This window comes from Nelumbo lutea, chromosome 1 (assembly GCF_056320005.1).
Source record: "Nelumbo lutea isolate HS-2025 chromosome 1, American lotus-T2T, whole genome shotgun sequence".
NCBI classification, from domain to species: domain Eukaryota; kingdom Viridiplantae; phylum Streptophyta; class Magnoliopsida; order Proteales; family Nelumbonaceae; genus Nelumbo; species Nelumbo lutea.
In genome coordinates, this window is record NC_142684.1 from 106,400,424 (window position 1) to 106,424,222 (window position 23,799).

At 37.6% G+C, this 23,799-nt stretch overlaps 2 protein-coding genes across 3 annotated transcripts in view; both read left to right on the forward strand.

The window, feature by feature from the left end:
• The window catches only part of LOC148876619 (AP-4 complex subunit mu-like), a 44,557-nt gene extending 36,159 nt beyond the window's left edge, over positions 1-8,398 (forward strand). For both annotated transcript variants that reach the window (XM_088980156.1, XM_088980217.1), the window contains exons 10-13: positions 5,869-5,956; positions 6,089-6,149; positions 6,761-6,834; positions 8,151-8,398. In XM_088980156.1, coding sequence (XP_088836282.1) covers positions 5,869-5,956; positions 6,089-6,149; positions 6,761-6,834; positions 8,151-8,249 — 322 coding nt within the window. In that variant the 3' untranslated portion in view covers positions 8,250-8,398. The remainder of the gene's footprint in view (positions 1-5,868; positions 5,957-6,088; positions 6,150-6,760; positions 6,835-8,150) is intronic.
• Positions 8,399-21,329: 12,931 nt separating this feature from the next.
• On the forward strand, positions 21,330-23,018 carry LOC148876620 (AT-hook motif nuclear-localized protein 28-like). The gene has a single exon (XM_088981074.1). The coding sequence runs from the start codon at positions 21,833-21,835 to the stop codon at positions 22,772-22,774; it is 942 nt and encodes a 313-aa protein (XP_088837200.1). The 5' UTR covers positions 21,330-21,832; the 3' UTR covers positions 22,775-23,018.
• Positions 23,019-23,799: the final 781 nt, after the last annotated feature.

The following is a 23,799-nucleotide window of genomic DNA, read 5'->3' on the forward strand; positions in this document are numbered from 1 at the left end:
TAGGGATAGAGTGAGACTAGCTGATGATTCTTTTTCCACCATAGATGGTCAAGGAACCATAACCCTTCCTTTTGGACTTACCCTTTCTAATGTATTACATGTTCCGAAATTACCTATAAACTTGTTTTCTGTCAGTAGCATTTCAAATTCATTAAACTGTTTAGTGACCTTTTTCCCTTCTTGTGTTCTACAGGATCTGGATTTGGGGAAGATGATTGGTAGAGGTCGTATGGTGGATGGTCTCTACATCCTGGAGAACAAAGCTAGTCTTGCGGTCATTGAGTCTACGAGTCAGTCTAGTATGAGTCAAGTTTACTTATGGCATAGTTGTTTGGGTCATTTATCTTTTGAGTCGCTAAACGTCTTACTTTCGGATTAAATCAGTATCAGTGTTTGAGTTCAAATGTCAAACTTGTTAGTTGAGCAAACATTGTAGAAATCATTTTCCTTCAAGAATAATAAATTCGATTTTCCTTTCCATATTGTTTATTTTGATGTTTAGGGCCCTATTACTTTACCATCTGAGCTTGGTTATAAATATTTCATTACTTTTATTGATGACTATTCCAGATATACATGGGTGTACCCCATGCGGTCTAGGGATGAAGTACCAAAGATTGTAAAAGATTTCCAAGACATGATGTTCACCAAATTTCAGACAGATCCAATTTTTCTAGTCTGACAATGCCAAAGAATACTTCCACAGTGATCTCACGGAGTTCTTTGCTTCGTGTGGATCTATCCGCCGTAGCTCTTGTGCCAAAATTCCTCAACAAAATGGTGTTGCAGAAAGAAAAAACTGCCATCTACTTGAAGTGGCTCGTAGATTACTCATCCATATGAGTGTTCCAAAACGTTTTTGGTTGGATGTTGTGTTATGTGCTACATATCTCATCAACCTTATGCCATCTCGGGTGTTAGGGTACAAGGCCCCTCATAAGCTCCTATTCCCTGAAGGCCCCCTTTTTTCTATTCCCATTCGTGTGTATGGTTGTTTTGTTCAAAACTTGTCTCCTACCCATGGTAAGCTTGACCCTCGTGCTCTTCCTTGTGTATTCTTGGGCTATCCTTCTTTTCGAAAGGGTTACCGTTGTTTCGATTTTGTTTCTTGGAAATACTATGTTTCTATGGATGTGTCTTTCTTTGAGAGTGATCATTTCTTTTCGATTTCTCCTTAGGGGGAGAATAGGGTGGAGGAGAAACAATTTCAAGTGCTACCTCCCCTACTTGACCCTTTTCCATTCCATATCTTTCTCCATTGCCACATGGGTCAGTCACGTTCAAAAGCTGTGGAGCAACTTGAAACTGTACCGCCAACATCATTAGATTCACTGAGGACAGATCCCATCCCACCAAGTATTATTGTTCCTATTGACATTCCTGATCCTATTGCTATTGATTCATTTTTTTTATTAGTTTTGCTACTGATTCTTTTTCTGCCAATGACCTTGACATCCCTATTGCACAAAGGAATGGAGTTAGGTCCTCTACCACCAAACATTCTATCTCCCACCTTATCTCATATGAGAACATCTCATCCTCCTTTCGTGCTCTTCTCTCTTCCACTGATAGTGTCCCTATCCCCAAAAATGTGGCAAAAGCTCTTTCAGTACTTGAATGGACAGATGTAATGAAAGAATAGAAGGATGCCTTACATAAAAATGGTACATGGGAATTAATGGATCTTCTTGTGGGAAAGGAATTGGTAGGGTGCAAGTGGGTTTTTACAGTAAAGCATAGGGCTGATGGTATAGTAGAAAGGTACAAAGCTTGGTTGGTGGCGAAAGGGTTTACTCAGGTGTATAGAGTAGACTATGCAGAGACATTTGCTCTAGTTGCTAAGATGAATTTTATCACAATTATTTTTTCTCTTGTTGCTAACCTTGATTGGGTTCTCCATCAGTTAGATATTAAAAATGCCTTCCTGAATGGTGATCTTGAAGAAGAGGTGTACATGGTGCAACCTCCTGGTTTCTATGCTCAAGACCAAGAAAAAAAGGTGTATAGGTTAAAGAGTCCTTGTATGGACTAAAACAATCACCGAGAGCTTGGTTCAGCAAGTTTCACCTAGTTGTACAACAGATTGGTTATAAACAGTGTCAAACTGATCATACATTATTTGTGAAAAAATGAGAGGGAAAAATTGCAGCCTTGATAGTGTATGTTGATGACATAGTGGTCATGGGCGACTAGAAGGTGGAAATTCAGAGACTAAAGGAGTTCCTAGCCACCTAGTTTCAGGTGAAGGATCTAGGTCCCTTGAAGTATTTTCTTAGAATTGAAGTGGCCCGTTCGAAAAAGGGGATATTCATTTCTCAAAGAAATTACATCCTAGATTTATTATAGGATACAGGAAAACTTGGAGTCAAGCCTACTAACTCCCCCATTGATCCAAACCACAGATTAGGTGATTGTCAATGTGAAACTATCAAGCATGTAAAACAATTCCAAAGGCTTGTGGGCAGACTATTATATTTGTCTATGACATGGCCAGACATTGCTTACGCTGCGGGTGTTCTTAGCCAATTCATGCATGCTCCTAAGACTACACACTTAGAGGCAGCCGATAGAATCCTCAAGTACCTAAAGAAGTTCCTAGGGGCTGGTTTACTTTTCCAGAAGAATGGCCATTTGAAGCTTGAGGTGCATATAGATGCTGACTGGGCCAGATTAGTTGATGATAGAAAGTCTACTAGTGGGTATTGTACCTTTGTGGGAGGAAACCTTGTCACATGGAGAAGCAAGAAATAGAATGTTGTGGCGAGGTCTAGTGTTCAAGCTGAATGTAGAGCAACGTCCCATGGAGTGGCTGAAGTTATATGGATAAAGAAATTGTTGAATGAGTTGGGATTTCTTGTTGATGACCCCATATCCTTGTATTGTGATAACAAAGCTGCCATCAACATTGTTGCCAACTTAGTGCTTCATGATAGAACTAAACATATTAAGGTTGACAAGCATTTTATTAGGGAAAAAATTATAAATGGGGAAGTGTGCACTCCATATGTTAGTTCCATAGATCAACTTGCAGAGATCTTTACCAAGGGATTACATCATCTGCAGCACAATGATTTATGTGACAAGTTGGGCATGATTGATATCTATGTCCCAACTTGAGGGAGAGTGTTCTAATCAGTTATTTATTTATTTATATATTTTGTTCTTTAGTGCCGCAAGGACACTCTTGTAAATCCTATTATCTTTATTATTAGTTGGGTCGCTCTAATATAAAACCTAATAGTTGGCACCGCCAATCATAAGTTTAGAATCCATTTTTTTCTTCTCTCTTCCTCTTCTTTCTTCATTCTCTTTTCCTCTCCTCTGATATCTCTAGCCTAGAAAACAATAGAGTTCCTAGAGAGATAATATGGTGGGTCTTGAAAAAGAAAGGGGTTTCAAATAATTATAGACTTAATTAAGGATACACATGAGGGTTGGCCTTGGCACAACAGTTGGATTGCTCCATTGCAACCTGGGTGACCAGGGTTCATATCTTGGAAACAGCCTCTTTGTATGTGCAAGGGTAAGGCTTACATCTGTCCCTCCCTAGACCCCACATTGGCGGAGCCTTGTGCACTGGACCGTTCTTTTAATGATACAATGAGGGTGCAACAACCAATATCAGAACACAAATGAGAGAAACATCAGATTTTATAGTTACAATGGGTCTTCACCAAAGTTCAGCACTTAGCCATTATGTATTTTTGTATTGGTCATGGATAAATTGACTATACATGTGTAGGAGGACCCGTATTGCATGTTGTTTTCTGATAACATTGTTTTAATTGATGAAACTAATGAAGGATTCAATGAAAAATTAAGCTTGTTGAGTAGAATAAGAAGGAAGAAGGAGAAGAGAAGAGGCTGCAGACTTAAGGCCTCAAAAGAACTGCTTCATGCGAGTGAAGCATTTGTATTTATACTATACTAGCCGTACAACACAAGAGGTCTACAAAATTACAAAAATACCCCTGCGGGCACTAAACCTGTGTACAATACATACTCCCCCTCAAGTTGGGGCATAGATATCAATCATGCCCAACTTGTCACAGAGATCTTGGTGTCTGGAATGGTTTCTGCCATGGATGTTTTTTCAGAGTATCAAATGGATCAGAAGACATTGCTTTCCAGTTGAGTATCATAAAAAAAAGCTTTCAGGAATTTGAGGTGCCTTGAGGATCACTAGCAAGGTTCCTTTTGTTTTTGTGATTTATGGTGTTGTAGATTTTGTTAGGGCAGAGATCCTTGTTCTTAAGGACATTGCTATTCTCTCTGTCTTCAGGGGATTGTGGTCTTGGGAGATGAATGTATTGTGAACTTGTGATTGATTGGTAAGGGGCACGGCTAATGGCCTATGGTGGTCAGCTTATTTCAACAAAAGACCTTAACTTGGCATTCCTAGGTTGAACATCGTGTTCATGCAGCTTGTGGTCCTGCATCACATTTTTATCTGGTGACCTTGCTAGACAATGTGTTAGTGAAACAGAGTTGGTGTGAGTATTCTTTACTAGTGTAGTCTTTCCATTTCCTTATTTCACTGCTGCATCTCTGAGTCCTTTATTTTTATCATTGTTGCCTTTTTTGACATCTTTCCCTTTTCTCCTTGATAAATTGCCATTACTATTAAAGATAAATTAATAAAATAAAAATCCTGCCATTTTTAAAAGACAATAGGGTCTTTTCTCCGGTGATAAAAATATTTGTGCAATCTGGTCCTAAGCATGGTTTGCAATATTGACATTTTTGGTGATATATCCCCATTTGCTAGGTGGCGAAATGAAATTTTCTGGGAATCTTTTTTTCTTCATATATCCCCAATATTTTGCCAACATATCAGTGATAATTCAGATTTCATTGTAGAGTATATATTTAAAATTTAAAATTTTAGAATATTATTAAAAGCTTTTCAATATTTCATTAAAATCATCATAACTTTTTAAAAAGAAGAGATGGCTAAAGACCAAAAGGGAGACAAAGAGAAACATACCTATTATACTCTTAATTTTTCCTATTTGATTTATATATCTTTACTATGGTTTTGGGCCTTAAATGTGCAATTATATTTCTTTTACTTAACTAATTCCATGCTTCTAGAAAACTTTTTTGATTTTTTTAGATTTTCCAAATATCTTAGTAAAATTAGCAAAATACCTCTGAAATTTCTCCAACTCTACATGGTGAAATGTTCATGGATACCGAAACTACAAACCATGGTCCTAAGTAGCATAAATGTCTTGGTCATTATCTTATTAATAACTAGTACTTTTATATGTGGACTTCTTGAAGTCTGTTTGATCTACAGGGACATGCACATGCATAAGGGCTCATGAAACTAGAAGCTTTTCAGATTTGATGGCTGCTCCCTGCTGCTTGACACTTGATTTACTCCCTAGGCTCCATTTGGTAAGAGTGCAAATACAATGTTCAGTGTACATACAAATATGCAAGGTTCATGAAAATGACAGCACTTGTATTTTCACTGAACATATTTGTATTTACCCACTTCCCAAGCGGAGCCCTAGTTACAAAGTGTGTCATGCATGAGGAAATTCTTATGCCTTCAGGCGTTTTCCTTTTATGATATTGATCCTTGAAATGTTAAGGAAAATAATAAAATCCTCTGACTTTGTTAGTTTAACAAGAGGAAAAAACTTGCAAACCCTTCTGGTTTTGTAGCACTATAGTGTAGAGCATCTGGTTATGTCTTCACTGAGAAAGGTTTGGAGTTGAGCTGGATGATTCATTTATTTTAGTTTTAAAGGAAAGATGAAAATGAAATGTTTGCTGGGTTTGAAGGAAAAAAACATAGGATTATGTTTTTCTTACTAAAGGTAATCTGACCGTCCTGTATTGAAAAATTTTCTACAGGGTCAGTTTTGAGTTGGAACCCGGAGCAGTTGGAAACACAACTGACTTCAGGGAAGCAAATAAGAGGATTGAATGGGGCTTAAAAAAGGCAAGATCTTTTTATCAGTGCTTTGACCTTCCTTTCTTCCCAATAAATGGTTAGACTATTGAAGAGGGCTCATTTCGACTTATACAAGCTTTGATCCTTGCACTGTATTAAATATTGATCAATATGTTCCAGGTTGTTGGTGGATCAGAGCATACACTACGTGCAAAGCTCACATTTTCACAGGAATCACATGGTAAGGCTTCCTCTTTCTGATTATAGCTTCATACACATGTGCTGCATGCTTACTATGGTTTCTTGGATCAGTGTTTTAAAGGTGTGGGAGGCTTACGCCTGGAGGTGTGCCTCCAGGCGAGGTGCTCCCAAAACGCCCTGAGGCACATGCCAGAGGCGCTGACACCTCTGAGGCGGCTCATGCACATCTTATATAAAAAGACAGAAAAAAAAAAAGAAAAAAAGAAAAAAAATGGAAAGGAAAGGAAAGAAAAAGAAAGGGAAGGGAAGGAAAAAGAAAGAGAAGAAAAAAAGAGAAAAGGAAAGAAAAGAAAAGGAGAGGGAAGGGAAGAAAAGATAAGGGGAAAGAAAATGGTTTGCCCTTTTAATTAATGTTATACATCTTTATTTTTCTTAATATAAAAGATTTTTATTAAAAATTAAAAAAAAAAAGGAGATCCCCCCTTCCTCTTCATCCTCCTCCTAACCCCCTCCTCTTAAGGAGGCTTATGCCTCCTTGTGTTCGGGAGGCTTACACCTCTAGGTAGTGGAATGCCTCGCATCACACCTCCGCGTTTAAAACATTGTCTTGGATTTGTTGTAAATTATTGATTGTAATTTGTTTCTATACAGGAAATATCATGAGGGAAGCTGGACCAGTAAGCATGACCTTCGCAATACCTATGTACAATGCTTCCAGGCTTCAGGTGAAGTAGTCTTTCAATAATTGCAATCTGCATTATCTACCTACCTACCTACCTACCCACCTACCTATATGTTTCCATTACACCAAGGCAATGACCCCCTTATATGTGAGCTCGGATCTCCTGGAAGCAAAAACTCTACACACGCATAATCCAATTGCACATGGGGAATATCGCCCATACATGTATGTTAAATTCATAGGTAGATGTAGCTGGATACCCATGCTTGCAGGAGATTCCGGTGCTTTGTGTGTATGTATTTATGTGTTCGTGAGTTTATGAAGTAAAGGTGCACTATAGCAATTGTGTTTTCTAATATTCAGTACAGATGATCTTCCATGGTATGACATGTTATTTGGATTTTGTAGCCCTTTATACCTAAGTTTTTGCCATTTTTAGCATTATTCTCTTGAGGAATTTCCCTCTGTTTTTGAGTTGATTGGGATCTTTTTTTGTTTCATTTTTCTTCTTTAGTTTGTGTCTGTAAACGTATATTCATAGGTTTTCCCCCTTAGACCAATGTAAATATACTTAAAAATCCATTTTAGAACTCCTTTTTCTTCTTGGTTTCTGTTTTGCTGTGTTTCAGTCTTTTTCTTATAGGTCATGCCCATTAAATTTTGTATCATCTTTTTATCTTTTGTTAGCACATAGTTCTAAAGTTATTGAAACAAATAAAATGAACAAAAATGGAGGCTTGTGGTAATCTGTGACTGAGGTATTTTCCATTGTTTATAGTAGCTGAGGTAATTTTCTTGGACACTATTTGTCAAATTGTTTTTCTTTTTCTTTTTCCCCTCTTGAAGAATTAATTTAGTAGCCAAGGTGTGTCTTTTGTATTTTTTCTTGTCATTGTTCAGCTTTATGTACTAATTTCATTTGTTTTTACTTGAAGAATTTACCTTTTTAATAAAAAAAAGTTAGCATATCAATACACTTTAAGGTGTTAATGTTGTTTCACAAGGGTTTCTTGAGTGTTTCTTAGTAATTACAACTCTGCAATACTGTGTTTTTTTATCAAGTTATTTTGAAGTATGTTCCTAGTTGGGGATTCTAGTGAAAAAACCTACTTTCATAATTAGAGGTTCTGGACTCCAGAATTCATCCAATGACTATGTGGAGGTGAGGATTTGTTGGTTAATATGGGGCATGTCAATTACATGATGGAATCAATTCTGATACCAATGGCCTTAACATTAGATTTTACCCCTCCTTTTTTATCACCTTCAGTATGCTGAAGTACCATATCAATATTATTTAATTATTTTCTTCTATGAATGCTTCTCAAGGTGCCTAGTTCCCTTGCTTTATTGATGCAGGTAAGATACCTACAGATAGAAAAGAAGACCAAGACCCACAATCCATATCGATGGGTAAGATATGTGACACAAGCAAATTCATACGTTGCTCGCATATGACCTTTTTAATTTTTTTCTTTTCCATTTCTGTCTTATTTCTTCTTAAGTGCATCAAAATGGTTTGAAAGGTTAAATGAGAAAGAAACTTGCTTTCAGTTACAATTTGAGAACTATATTAAGCAATATAGTACTTGCTCAGTTCATTTTAAGAGCTATATTGACTCACTAAACCCTCCTACTAACAGGTGACAAGCAAACGATGCTTGGGCACTCTATTTGTCCTTACTAGACAACCATTATTTTAAATTTTAGTGTAATTTTGGTTTCCTGGTTATGGCTAAAGACATGAAATATGAGAAATTTTGGTTGAATTTATTTCGGCCAAAATTTCGGCAAATATTCCAAAATTCTGGGATTTCGATGATCAATCTTGCCTGAAGTTTTGGATATACAATTAACACTAATAAAATCAATAAATATAAATATTATGATGCTGGAAAGGTGTGATTCTGGGATATTTATGGGCTATTGTGCGATTTTGGTGATGGCTATAAGCCTTTAGCAGGAGGTTTCTCTCTTGAGCTAGGCTTATATGGCTTCTATAATCTCAGTCAAGCTCACAACGAAAACTATTTGCTTTGGAAGAAGTAGATTTTTCAGATCAAATGATCTGGATTATTTGATATCATCTGCGAGACGGGATCTGCTCCTCACTTGGTCGTCTCACATGCACATCCACCGTGCATTGAGAACATCTCCCGTGAATAATAACTTAAAAGTATGGGAGATGTTCTCAATGCATGGTAGGATGTGCGTGTGAGGCGCCCTCTGTGAGGAGCAGATCCGGTCTGAGGCAGCAGCTGTAGCAATTTTCCTAGGTCTCAAACCAAATGGGTTGCCTAGATTCTGCTGGGAGAGTGTATCCTTTCGTATAAAAAAAAACTGCCAAATCTGAGATAAATCTCTACAGATCGGTGTTTTTCAAGCATTGGACACGATTTCATCTTGCTTTATCAGATTGAAGATATTCCAAAATCTCGATGTTATTATGTAGCTCGTATAGTCATATTGTGTTCTGAGGTGGTACATTAAATCCAATTTCAGGAATAGTGGTAGAATCAAATGGTCTTAGAAAGTTGAGATATGGTTGAATTCCTAAATGCTTCCGTCAGTTATGGCTAGAAAAGCAACAAGAATCTTCTACCGTGAAAAATATGATGCCAGAAAGGACATAATACGGGAAAAACTTACAAACAGTCAACCGGGATTATAAAGCTGGTAACCAATCAGGTGGGTTTTCATCAAAATTCGCCGAGGGTTATGATTGGTCATAGATTTTCCCTTATTTGAAAACTAATTATCAGCTATCTTCTAGCTGCCAGAAAGAAAGCGAGGTGATTATGAGCTACAGATGTGGAGAGCAGGGCCCTAAAGTTTTTCCTGGATTGTGAGATTTTTGTGTCAGGCTCTCATCTCAGGTGATTGAATATTGATGTTGTTTACAACCCAAGTCTCTGGAGGTTCTCAGCCATAAGGGGGCATTGAGATCCCTAAGGCTGCGTTTGGAAATAATGCAAATGGAGTATAAATCCCGGTTTAGGGTAAATTTGCACTCTCGTTCATTTTTGCTTGTGTTTGGTAACATTATATTTATGCATTGACAAATGATACAAAACACGAGTTTTAATGCATTTTTACATTGATAATAAGATGTAAAAATATATCAATAAAAAGAAAATTTGCATTCAAGTGGGCTTTTGATAAAAAAAAGGAATATGCTTTATTGGAATTCGTGTTTGTTTCCATTACAACTAAAAATCTATTTGGTAAGAGGTAAATTTGTCGGTGCAAAACTAACCCAACTTTACAATTTATATGAATCATTTTACACTCTACATATTTGCATCATTTCCAATGCAGCCTAAATATTCTAAAATGTGTATTTTCTTAAAAATGATGGGCACCCTTTCCCTATTGCATCTCTAGTACCATCTCCATGGACTATGATATGATGGATCCTCATTAAGTTTCTTATTGAATTTCGCTTAGTGGAGGTGGTTATGAGTTGTTAAGTATGTGCTTCAACGACCAATTTGCGCGTTTCCTATAGAAAGCTCAGCCATCATAAATCATTGAGAGGCCTCATGGAGTAATGTTGAGAATCTTTTGATAAACCCTAATGGCAATGGGGTCCCCACAGGGTACAGTTAAGCGACTCTCGACGGTATTGGGCCAGATGAGATATGTGAGCCCATGTATACGGACGTGACGGGGTGATCATGATTGACTGGCCCAGTATTAAGGCTGAACCATAGACTATTCAATTCAAACTATTTAACTGTTCCATTCAATCAATGAAACCATGAAAGGCGATGTAGTTACTAATATTACATGCATTGCAGCTTCTGCAAATCGACATTGAATTTAGTGTAATGTTCTTAGATCATTACATTGCACTAATTCAGTAGGACACCAAACCAGAAATCAAACAGTAATCTGATAGGATAACCAGGAACTAAGCCAAATAAAAACCCAAAGAACACATAATGGGAGTGACAGAGACATACTCCAAAAGGACAAATTGAACAAGAAAAGAAAAGAGAAAGTCCCTTTAACTAGTACCCAAGGCATAGGATTCTGAGCATGCCACAACTTAATTAAGGGCTTGTGGGTGAATCTGGTGGGGAAAGGGAAGGGAATGTGGGCAATGTGGGCTTCGGCAGAGATGGAATTTCAGGTAGAGGAGGCAATTCAGGCTTTGGCAGAGTCGGAATTTCAGGCACCGGCGGCAACTCAGGCTTTGGCAGAGTTGGAACTTCAGGTAAAGGTGGCAATTCAGGCTTAGGAAAGGAAGGGATAGTCGGCAGAGTTGGTAATTCAGGCTTTGGAAGCTTGGGAACTGTCGGGAAGGTCGTGTCGAGAAGACCCCGTGCAGCCAGCACCGAATGGCCGGTCATCAATGAGAAAGTGGTGAGCAGCAGAGATAGATGAATGGCTGTTTGGAATTGATATGCCATGGTTGTGTGTTAACAGGTGCTTAAGCTGAAACACCTTATATTAAAAGCCGGACAAGTAATATGGCTCAGAGGTGTAAGAAAATGTTTAGTTGAGGCTCTGAATTTGGGCTGAATGCATCAGTTTGTTTAGCATTTTATAGAGAGTAGAAGTACCGATTTGTAGGAGAGATCAAGGCAAAAAAAAAAAAAAAAAAAGAGTTGTTGAAAAGGTTTGGTTTCTGGTTCAACCTCTCTAGCTATCTATCACTTTGGACCTATATCAAAAACAAATCCTGGATTTGGCCAACTTGTTGGAAAAATCTGATATAGCTACGAGTAGGTGCTCCAACTTAGAATTTGTAATTGCATTGGTCCTGGGCTGTGTAGATGCACAAACAATAACAATAGCTTGGGTCCTTAGATTAAAATCAGCGGGTTATTTTTGGCTAGTTTTGTTTGCTTTTCTCAGAAAATATTAAAATCAGCGGGTCAATTATATTACTTATTTTTTATAAAAAAATATGTATATATATGATGAAAATAATTAAAAAAATACTAGTGTTTTTTGTTTTCTCTTTATTTAAATTGGTATATATACAACCTTAACAAAGCATATATAATGACTTTTCTCTTTTTTTTTTTTTTTTTTATCTTTTAATAAGCCAGATTTGCAACCTTAACAAAGCATATATACAAGAAATTAAAGCACAGAGGGTTGAATAAATTGGAGCATTGGACTGAGAATTTTGTACATCAATCAATTGCAATGTACACTTTTAGTAGGAATGCTAGGTGCTAAATTAATTAAGGAGGTGTTTTACATAGTATGGTTGGTTTTGTTTTCGAAAACAAAATCAATAGCCGCAGCAGCAAAAACAACACGCCTAGCTAAATTGTAATTAGCGCACTCTTATAAAAGATTGGCGGTGTCTCAGAATGTAAATGGCTTTGTTTCTTAAAACCAAAACAATTGCCACATCAGCAAAAATGTATTGGTTTTATTGACATGGCAGTTAAAAGACAAAACCATTCACATCACCGATTTATTTAGTTAATACATGAATAACTAAGGCTAAGGGTACTTGAACAATTATCCATTTTCCCCTATGTAGATGACAAAAAGCATTTTTGTCGCCGTGGTTGTCCTGGGTATTCGCAATCCAATTAAACGATGATAGTGTATAAGTTACCAATTCAGTTTCACCATTTTATGTAGCTTTCCATGATTTCAATCTTGATAATGGCAGAATTCGAACTCAGACATAATAGTATTTTAGACAAATAGAGCCAAGAATCTCTCTCTCTCTCTCTTTCATTTGCTTTGGCCATCAGAGAAATAACTTTAGATTTCTATTTCAACTTCCACCACAAGAAAAAGCAGAAGGAGCTGGTGATGGATGTATGGTTTGGCAAACACATTCCATATTTCCTATGAATATTTTGGGTTTGATAGAAAATAAGAAAGATACAGAAAGTTATTAACAGAGTTCCTAAAGACCTTCCAATAGAGTTTCTGTTTTCCTCTTATTTTCCGTCAAACCAAGCCTAATAGAAACCTAGGCCAGAGATGAGATGTCTATGTATTTATATGCCAAAGACAGACTCTTGGACCTACCATCCATCTCGAGTTCATGACCAATTTACATCTAAGAGACATCTTGGACCCGTGTTCAAGGCAATGTTTTAAAAATCGACCCAGCAGCTGAACCGTTTTTGTCTCTTCGTCATAGGTTATCAGTTCGATATGTCAGGTCTTATATATGTGTGTGTATTTATATATCTAGCAATAAATAATGTATAAATATGTTTTAGATATGTTATATGTATTATTTTATATCTAATATATATTTTTAATTCAATTTTTATTTTTTTATTTATAAAAATATTAAAATTTGAAATTTGTGACAAAAAATAGTTTTTTTCATGAAAATAGCAGGACAAGGCGCCATGCATAGATCTTGAATCTGAAAAAAAAAATCATCTCAATCAGACATCGGAACGCAAAATTATGGCCTCTAAGAGTTTGCATGTATTCAGCGTACAACCTATGATCTGGTCACCGGGTCAAATGGGTCAATGGTCGAACTGGCCAGGTCAAATGGCTTTTGACTGTCTAACAGGTCTTAATTGAACCAAACCCAAAATCCTGGCAAGATAATAATTCGAATGATTTGACCGGTCAAATCAACAGCGGGTTGAAAACATTGGTTCAAAGGGATTCTTGTATAATCTGCCCTCACACACCCTATTGAGACAGGCTTCAAATGCCTCTAATCGTGTCAGATCGGGTTTTGGTTGTGGAATGTCGACCCATATCACAGGTTCAACAACATTTCAATTTTAAGAAGTGCTTTTTCTAATTGCCCTATTTTATTTTAATTAATACTTTTTCTTTTTTTTTTTATTTATCTTTTCATCTCACCCCAAGTTGCCCCACTTCATTCCCTAACATTGTCACAGCCCACCTCTATTCACGTTGTGTTGGTATCTATTTAAGTCAGGTTTGGTTTGAGCCAAATCATTTCAAACCCAACCCATTAACATCGGGGACAGGCGACAGGTACGTTGTACTCATCGAGCCATATAGGTGGTGTTTGGAATCAATACCATTTCCTGAGAGGCTGGTGCTGTATAAGCATGTTATTTTCTCAGGTTTTCTATTTGGTACCATTACTTTTGCTACTATATAGTCATTTTTCAATGCCATGTCAATAGAAAAAAAAAAGGGAAAACAATAAGATGGTGTTGGGTAGCGTGGGCATTTTTAGACCCAATTTCTCAAAAAAATGTCCACGCCCAATGATAACGCATGTGTTTGGAACCGTAGGTATTTATTGAATAGACGCTGTCATATAGGGGTCACTTCAGCATTTCCCCCATTATGTGAATTTGTACATGAGGGCTTGCAAAAGTAGAATTCTGTTTATATGCACGTGTACTATTGGGGGAAGCTTCATTTCAATGCTTCTTCCTACAGGTAGGCGTTTATTCACTATTTTGCTTATGTGGCATCTAATGGCTCCCAAGTGTCAATAAACAGGTTCATCATTGCTTTTCTTAGTTTTTCAAACAAACCAAATACAAAATGTTTAATAAATAAATTTGTACAGTTCCAAACACATAACAACATCTATCCATGATTTACGAGAATAAGAACAAAATAATTTTCACCTTATGTTGTTTGGTAAGGCAATTTCGCTTGTCACTTTTCATGTGCAAGTAGGCAATACAGTGTTAGCTGTGCAACTCTTTTAACTCGGTACCACCATGTGCTTGATGACGATTTAATGGCCACTATGCAATGGATGAACTCGGAACCAAACAAGAAGAATGAGAAAAGAGACGGAACCGGTGACGATGGCAATAGTAGTGGGGCTTAGATGTGAATACCTGTTCATAACAAAAAGGACAAATCCGGTGAACTGTTGGCAATAACGGCCAACGGCGGCACCCTCCATGTAGGTGCCATGTCATAGAACTGTTGGCAATAATGGATGGAGCGTTGGGGGAAACAACAATTTCAATGTTTCCCGCAATGTCTGAATCTTTGTCATTTTTCAGTGTTTATTCAAGAAATGTGTGAACCAAATAACATTTTTATAAAAAAAAAGCCTTACTGAGTTGGATCTGACATGGCACCATTTTTCTGTAAAAGCAAGAATGAAACCAGATACCCGCTAAAAATGGCATTTTCTCAAACCACACATTTCTCGATTTCTAAGGCATGGTATAAGAAAACATTTTTTGAAAAAACAACTAACCAAACAACAAATAATTTTCGAAAAACAAATTTATGATATGTCACTGATGCGGCATTGTTTACTAAGAATAGTAACCAAACAACAAATAATTTTTGAAAAAAAAATTTATGATATGACACTGATGTGGCAATGTTTACTAAGAATAGCATTGATGAAAGACACCATCATAATAAAAAAAAATTATGATATGACACTGATGTGGCAATGTTTACTAATGTAGGAAATTAGTTTCCAGTTAGGCATTCACATGTTCACATGTTCACATGTTCTATCTCCATATAATATAGGGAAATTGTCTAAAACTCACCATGAGTTTTTAACATTTCTCTTAAATAGACACCATCATAATCAAAATTATGTCTTTAATTAGTAAAACAAGGTAAATTATTTGTTTTGTATAGGATTCTATTCACAATTTACATGGAAATCTAGGAAATTAGTTTCCAGTTAGGCATTCACATGTTCTATCTCCATGTAATATAGGGAAATTGTCCAAAACTCACATGAGTTTTTAGCATTTCTCTTAAATTTACCACAAGTTTTCAAAACGTCTAAAACTCACCATGTCACTAACTTGATGTTAAACAAACTAATGGGTGTTAATATATTATTAATGAGGGCAGATTTGGCCCTCCACCGGTATCATGACACATGGCATTGTAGAACAGATGGAATGGATGACATCCCAACATCACCTAGGCGACGACTTGCCTTAGCCAAAATGATGGAGTCTCAGTTGGTGACTTGGCGACCTGGTGACCCACCTCCGCTGCCAACCTAGCAACCTAGTGACCTACTTCTGCCACTAACCTAATGACCTGCCTTTATTGCCGACCTAGCTACTTGCCCCTGCCACCGACCTAGCAACCTGCTTCTACAGCCGACCAAGCGACTTGCCTCTACCGCCAACCTAGTGACTTGCCTCCGCCACCGACCTAGTGGAAATCTAGCTGGCGACATCGTCCACAATTCAGGGCGGCTAGAAGCACCTTGTCCAGGGCCGACCTGTGGTACCTTATTAGTACCGGTTGAAGTGACATTGACGTGAGGAGCGACCACCCTCAAAGGCTTGCTGACTTGATTGAGGTCCAGGTGACGACCTACAAGATGTGCTTGCTTACCAACTCTGCATGCATCCTGTCACTCCTAGGTTTCTCAGAAGTTAGTTCTCACACTGAGTGTTCAGGAGGAAACTGAGTAATGCGCAAAAGTCGGCCTACATGCACAACTACCTCCGAGGACTTTAGGCCAGTTAGACACATCTTCTTGGAGATCTTGGATGCGGTGCGCGATACCCACACCAAACAATGCCTAGATAAAGGCCTTACCTCTAACATTAGAGGGTAGGCACACAATTTGTGCTTACTAGCTCTCTTGCATTCAAGTATTAGCTCGCTTAGACAACTAGCCACTGACTTAAGCATCGGAGTGACCACACCGGGTTAATCACCCCGGGTTCTCTGTGCTTTCTCATCTTGCAGCTCAACTCGCCAGCCAAGCAACCGACAACCGAGCTGTCATCTAGCTAAAAGCTCCAGATCGTGCATCATCAATTACCATTTTAACATTCATAAAAAAATATAAAATATATACAAAATAAATTAATGGGTGTTAATAAATTACCATTTTAATATTTAGACATGAAAAAAAGGAAAAATTCAAAAAATATTTTCAAATATAAAATAAATAAAAACATAAAAATTACAAAAAATATATAAAAAATTATAAAAATTGCAAACAAAATAAAAATTTATTTTCAAATTATAGAAACTATAGAAATTGAAAAACAAAATCAAAAAATAAAAATTATAGAAAAAACACCAAAAATTATAGAAAAACACAGAAATTACAAATAAATAACAAAAAATATAGGAAAATTTATAGATTGTAGAAAATAGAAAATTAAAGAACAGAAATTATAAAAAAACATTAGAAATTATAACAAAATACTAAAAATGCAAATAAACTAAAAAAGACAATTTTTCCTCTTACTCGTCATTCAAGGGTAATTTGGTCATGAAAATTGTTATTTATGCTGACATGGATACCTCTGTTAAGAAGCATTAACGGTGCACTAACGGAAGGTGAGTTTTAGAAAATAAAACTTTACTGATATGGTGAGTTTTAGACATTTTAAAAAGTTGTGGTGAATTTAAGAGAAATATTGAAAACCCATGGTGAGTTTTAGACAATTTCCCTATAATATATATAGTAAGGTGTGTCTTTAATTGGTAGGAAACGGACAAGTTCTCATATTGATTATTTATATTTTTAGTTATCGGATATGGCCTTTGTTTTTTTCGCAAAAAAGTAATTAAGCATATTTTATATTCCAAAAGCATTTATTTTTTGCTTGATGGAAAAATTAATAATAAAAAAAAAAACTTCGGCTCTATGTTGTAAGTATAAGAAACGCTAGGCGCTCATATTTGAAAAAAAACTTAAGCTTCACGTGACAATCAAGGGATAGTACATCCCTCCTTTCATGAAGAAGCCAAAGCAGTTGCAGGACGATATTTCACAATTTGACATATGGGCCTGACACGTAGGACCCACGTGTACAGATCTAATATGGGTTTATCGTAATATAATTGACCCAATATTAAATTACAAGTAGAACTGTAGACGATTGGAATTCATATTTGTGAGGCATTATCATGGTAATCTAGAATAAAATCCTTCCGACTTAAATTCATGAGTATGATTTTAAGTTTTCCACAAAAATAAATAAATAAATAAGAGAATGATTGTGGTTTTTTTTTTTTTTTTTGGATAAGAGAGAGGATGATTGTGGATTGAGAAGGAATTTTTAAAGGAAGGTGGAGAATGGGGTTTTTAGTTTGCCACGTGGCAAAGAACCGTTAAGCTGCCACTTGCCATGCACGGACAAAGGAGGAAGTTTCATCACTGACATCTCAACTGGCATGCATGTGAAACAGCACATTCTATTATATGATCAAAATTAAAAAAAAAAAAAAAAAAACAAATCATCAAATAGACAATTCATCTTTTGATTGCATGACCCAGCTTGCTTTAGCCACGTAGAATCTGACGTGGCAAGTCTTTTCGAAAAACAGAAGAAAGAGAAAGCTCTTAATTTATAGTCTCTGATTCTTTTTTTCCCCTCTTTCCTTTATTATTATAGGCGGAAGAAATAAAAAGAAAAAGGCTCTTCTTGGCATATGGTGGGTCAGTCTCTTTTCTCCTGTCAAGGCTGGTTACTGCAAGGAGTGAAGGACTATCAACATGCCCAAAAAGTTCTATGTATCTTTTACTGCCAAAAGAAAAAGTTTATTATCTATCATATATATCGATCCTTCACAAGCTTAATTAGCTCCAAAAATAAATAAATAAATTGAAATTGAAAAAAAAAAAGAAAATAGAAAAACCAGAGCAGCATCCAGCTTCTCCACATGTGGTGCCAGCTTATAAGCTAGAAACCCAGAAGGCCAGAACATCTCATTATCTTGGTCTTCCATAGCTAAGAGAGTTGAGAGTTGAGACCATGACCATCCACCAACAGCGCTAAGGACGGAGGAGGACCTACGGAAGCATGGGGAAATTGGGTGTGGATTTCCTATGGTAAGCTCAGATCTGTTTGTGTTGGCGTTATTTGAACAAACATGTTTGTTTTGAATTTTCATGTTTGACCATCTCTCAGCTGCATTCACAATGCCGACAACTAAGATTGACTGAAAATTTCTCTTTAATTTGCTTTGTTGGCTAGAGTTACTTGGTTGGGTCATCAGTTTTAAGGGGCCACGAAAACGATCAAGACTGAAGCAACAAATTAATTGCGATCATTACTCACCAGAGAGTGTTAATTAATGACCACTGCTCTTTTAGGCTTCGCACTAGCTGCAGGATCATTGGCCCAGAAGAATAGGCCTGAGCTGTTAATATGTGTAGCTTCTGTATGTTGAGCAGATCAAACGGCAAACACTAATCAATTAAGCTTCAGAATTACAACTCATATGAGCGGGCCTGAAGGCTTGACTGATCAGACTGATACTGCCCGAAATGCTTGCTGGTTGACATATGCCTACTTATTTATTGTTTTTCTATATAAAATTTCCATCTGGGTTCTGGGGTTAGATTTTATAGTCAATAAAAGAATGTTTAATTGAAATAGGGCTCATGACTCAAGGCCAAATAAAGTTGAATAGGATATAAATTATGACTAGAAATAGTAAGTCAATGAGTTGTAGCCTAGTTTGGACTGGGGAAATGGCTTTTTTTTTTCTTTTTTTTTTTACTTTTAATCTAGCTCAAGACAGTGAATTGACAGGGTAGGCCTACAGGATTTAGTAATCTTGGCCTCTTGGGTCAAATGTGGACAACTCAGGGATAAGTTTGATTAGTCTGAAAGATTTGAAAATTGAGTTAGATAAAGGCTAGGTTTAAGGTCTAGGTCCATCAATTGTTGGGCTTGGGATGAGCATCAACTATATATAAAGCAATTCAGCCAAGCTTATGTTGTAACTCTGCAGAAGTGATGCAAATAATATCAATTGATTAAAACCCATCTTAGTGGTGATCACCATGGATATATATAACGGATCGAATTCGAATCGGGTCAAATAATATCTGAATCCGATTCGATTTTAATTCGATTAATTAGTTATTTTATATAAGTAATAAATATATAAAATAAATATTTTATTTATATAAAATATATAAAAATATAAATTATTTATATAGTTTAATTATTATATATAAATTATATAAGACAATTAAATGTTTTATAAATTATATATAAAAATTAAATAATCGGTCAAATTCGGATATTTATCGAATCGAATATGAATAGAATATCTGAATTCGACCAATTAGATATTCGAATTATCCGAATTCAATTCAATTATGTCAAATTTCAAATTCAAAATCAGATTTTTGAATATTATTGACAGCCCTAATTATATACATAGATATTATATCATCTTAGTATCTGTTTGGAAATGCTTTTAGGATGTGGCTTCTAGCCTCTAGCATTCCTAACTGGACCCCATGTAAAAATCTTTAAAATTGTGTTTGGTGAAAATCTGGAAAGTAAACATGGGCATCTTGAATGCTAGAATTGTGACTGTAACACAACTACTCTGAATTTATATAGTTTATCCGGCTCAGTATGGAAGGAGTACAAATACGTATATGTAAAGCGCAAATTAAACGAGTGCTCAACCAAAACGGCTCATGAATTCAACTTACCCCAGATACAGAAACCGTCCCCAACGGGGTCTTATTAGGGTTAGGTTTAAACATTTGAGATAATGTGTGAAGGCCTACAACTACAAGAAATTGGATGAAGAAACGCAAATTAGTAAATGGATGTCGCCCTCACAACAGTTTATGAGGTGGGAAGCAGTAGCAACTTCAAATTTCCTAACTTGGGAAAATCTTGTGTTGAATGCATTGAACGTGTTCATGTTTTATCACAGTTAGGTTATCTCTTGTCAACGACAAAAACTACCCTTATAATTGCGAGAGGGACACTACCCTAGTCTCTTCTTCTTCATTGATTGATTTAGAGAGAGAGAGAGAGATGTTAACTGAGTCCGTTGAAAAAATTGAAACGTGGAGGTTGCAACCCAAGAGAGTTGGTAAGTGGTGAAAGGTATGGTTTGTTAAGATCCAGAGACATGAAGATTGGGGATTGAAGAAGTAAAGAGAAACAGAGAGGGAGAGGACTCAAGTTGCCAATTGAACACCCATATATGATATATGCCACTCATGTAAAACTGTTCCTGAGGTACACGCAAAGCAAGATATGGCCCACTTCTCTGCGGGGTGGCCCACTAACGTACGTATTCCCTCTTGTTGATGATCCAGACCGTTCAAACAGGACCACTTGGTATTCATCTTTGGCAACTTCTCCAATAATCACACAAATCTTCGATTTGGACAGTCACCTCTTGGGCTCTTGGCTCTTGCTTGCATGAAGGCATCATGAATGATGCTGCGCCGTCCCACGCTAGAGCTTTAGAAGGTGATTGGCCCACCGCCCACGGCCCATCATCTTTTCTTGTAAGCAACACTTACGGTGTCAAAAACTATAAAGGACACGCGCTGAAAATCAATATTCAATATTCCCTTTTTCATACCGTCAAAGGATGTGGGCTGTTGCCTTGTGGGCCGTGCAGAAGCCTATGAGCTAGCTTTGACATCCAATTATTTTCCAAATTCAGAATTTGATCGAGAACGAGGGTGTCCGTGTCCGTGTGAGTGTACACGTGCGTGGTAATTCATTAATTAATTAAGTTAAAATTTGAAAGGAAAAAAAAAAAAGTCCAAGGCATGAAATGGGTCGTTGTCACTTGTCAATGGACTGAATGGGCTTGGTCGGGCCAAAGAGTGGCCAACTTCAGCTTGGCATCATTCGGTTTTGTGAAGCGGGGAGGGCACGCTCCACAGTATGACAGTAATCCCCCTTTCAGCCCTTCTCATTCTCTCATCTCAAACTTGAAATGGGAAGGAAGAAAAGAAAGGCGGTGAAGGCTGAGAATTGAGTTGCTCACCAAAACAAAAGTTAAAAGAAAAGAAAAACCCAGCCATAGAGAGAAGGAAGAGATTGAATTGAAATCTCTCCATCTTTTCCCTGTCTTAGACGTGGACCCCCACCAGGCACCACCTCCAACCAGCGGCGTCATTAATCTTCACTTGGTTTCCAAGTTTAACCATCTCTCTCTCTCTCTCTCCTCTCTTGTAGCCCCTCTCTCTTGTATGGACTCATTTATGATTTATTTACATCAAATATAAACAAATCAAAATCTTCTGTTGACTCTTTCTCTCTCTCTCTCTCACCGAGTCACTACTGCCTTGTTTGTTTTCGTTTTACATACAAAGAACTATTGTTATTATATTTTTTATATATAAATAATTCGAAGAGATGAAAGGTGAATATGAAGAAGGAAAGAATAGCAGCAGTGGGAACAATATGTTCGCGAAGCTTCACCACCCACATCACCAACAGCAGAAGCTGCAGCAGCTACACCACGTCGTGACTCGGGAATGCCAGACTTCAGAAGAAGATGAGAGCCGAAGCAGCGGAGGAGGAGGAGTAGGAGGAGGTAGTGGCGGTGGCCCTGCTGGCAGCACGGCCGACGGATCCATTAATGTCAAGAAGATTAAGAAAGCAGATGGAACCACCGCTGCTGGCGACGGTGCTACCATTGAAGTGGTCAGGCGTCCAAGGGGTCGCCCACCTGGCTCCAAGAACAAACCCAAGCCTCCTGTTATAATCACTCGCGACACCGAGTGCGCAATGCGCCCCCAAGTCCTCGAGGTCCCCGGTGGTCTGGATGTAGTGGACGCCATCTCTCGTTTCTCTCGTCGACGGAATCTTGGTGTCTGCGTTCTCAGTGGGTCTGGCACCGTCGCTAACGTCACTCTCCGTCAACCCTCCACCAACCCGGGTGCTACCGTCACCTTTCATGGCCGCTTTGATATACTCTCCATCTCTGCTACCTTTCTCCCTCCCTCATCAACGTCGCTTCCTTCTTCAGTTAATGGGTTTACGATTTCGCTCGCTGGGCCGCAAGGTCAGATCCTCGGAGGGTCAGTCGTAGGTTCTCTGCTGGCCGCCGGTACCGTCTTTATCGTCGCTGCAACATTTAGTAATCCGTCTTATCATCGTTTGCCCCTGGAAGACGAAGTTCCCAATTCGCTCTCCGGTAACGCCGGCCAGTCTCCTTCCCCTCCTGGCGGTGGAGAAGGAAGCCACCCTCCTCCGGCAGAATCATGTGGAATGTCAATCTACAGCTGTCATCTACCTTCGGATGTCATTTGGGCACCCACCGCCAGACAACCACCACCACCACCACCGTTCTGAGTTCTGGGTTTGGCTTGCTTTTCCTTTCTTTTTTTTTTTCTTTTTTTTTTCCGCTTAGCTTGTGAATTAAGAATTCATTGTCTGTACTTTTTGTTAATCACTCTTTCTAGTGTTTTAATCTTGCTCTCTTTTAGCTTTAGAATTTGAAGGACAGGAGAGATAGGAAAGGTGAAGACTGTAGAAAGAAAACAGTGTAGTTTTTAGCAAAATCTAGCATAAATTTTCATGTGTCTGAAAAGAGAAATTCATCTTCCCTTTTAACGGGTCTAACGTCAAAATCAATCTTTCTCTCTGGGTATTTTGATTCTCTCTCTGGGGGGCATGAGTATGGGGGGCTTGCTTTGAAGTTTGAGACTGACCACATCAGCTGATACTGCAGCTGCTGCTGCACCTCTGGCGTAGATAATGGGGTTTCAGATTTCCTTTCTTAGCTTCTTCTGGTTTCGGATAAAGTGAGTGCGTGAACATGGGTTGGTTGTATTTTGCCAGTTTCTCCAGCTTAGCAGTGAATCTGTAGAGAGAGAGGAGAGAGAGAGAGAGAGAGAGATGGTCACGCGAGATCTGCTTTTATTTATGCGAGAGACTAGACTCTATGGAGATTAGAGAAGGGTAGGGAACGGTGGTGTTTGGATTATTTTACTTTATCAGATACGTTCAGTTGCACCTTTCTTCTTTCTTGTCTGGATCAGTGTACATTGAAAGCTCTCTCTCCGTGAGGACTTGTTGTTGATTTCATTCTGTCATTCATTAGTTGGTTCTTTGCTCTGATAAAAGGAAAAAAAAAAAAAAGAAAAGAAAGAAAAGAAGAGCATTCCCCAATGCCTTTTATCAATGTATCACTGTTAAGTCTGTTACCATGTATTCTATCCAATGCAAATGCAGTAAAAAAAAAAAAAAAAACTCAAATCTTTCTTTAGTCTTTTGTCCAACGGCTATTTCAATTTAATTACACCAGTTTTAGTGCTGCTTTCTGCAAATTAAACTTCTTGGGTTGATACAAACAAAGAAACAAACTCAACTGTTTA

Bases quoted from the DNA above. Each gene is read 5' to 3' on its own strand.
- LOC148876620 (XM_088981074.1), top strand. From the start codon at position 21,833: ATGAAAGGTGAATATGAAGAAGGAAAGAATAGCAGCAGTGGGAACAAT.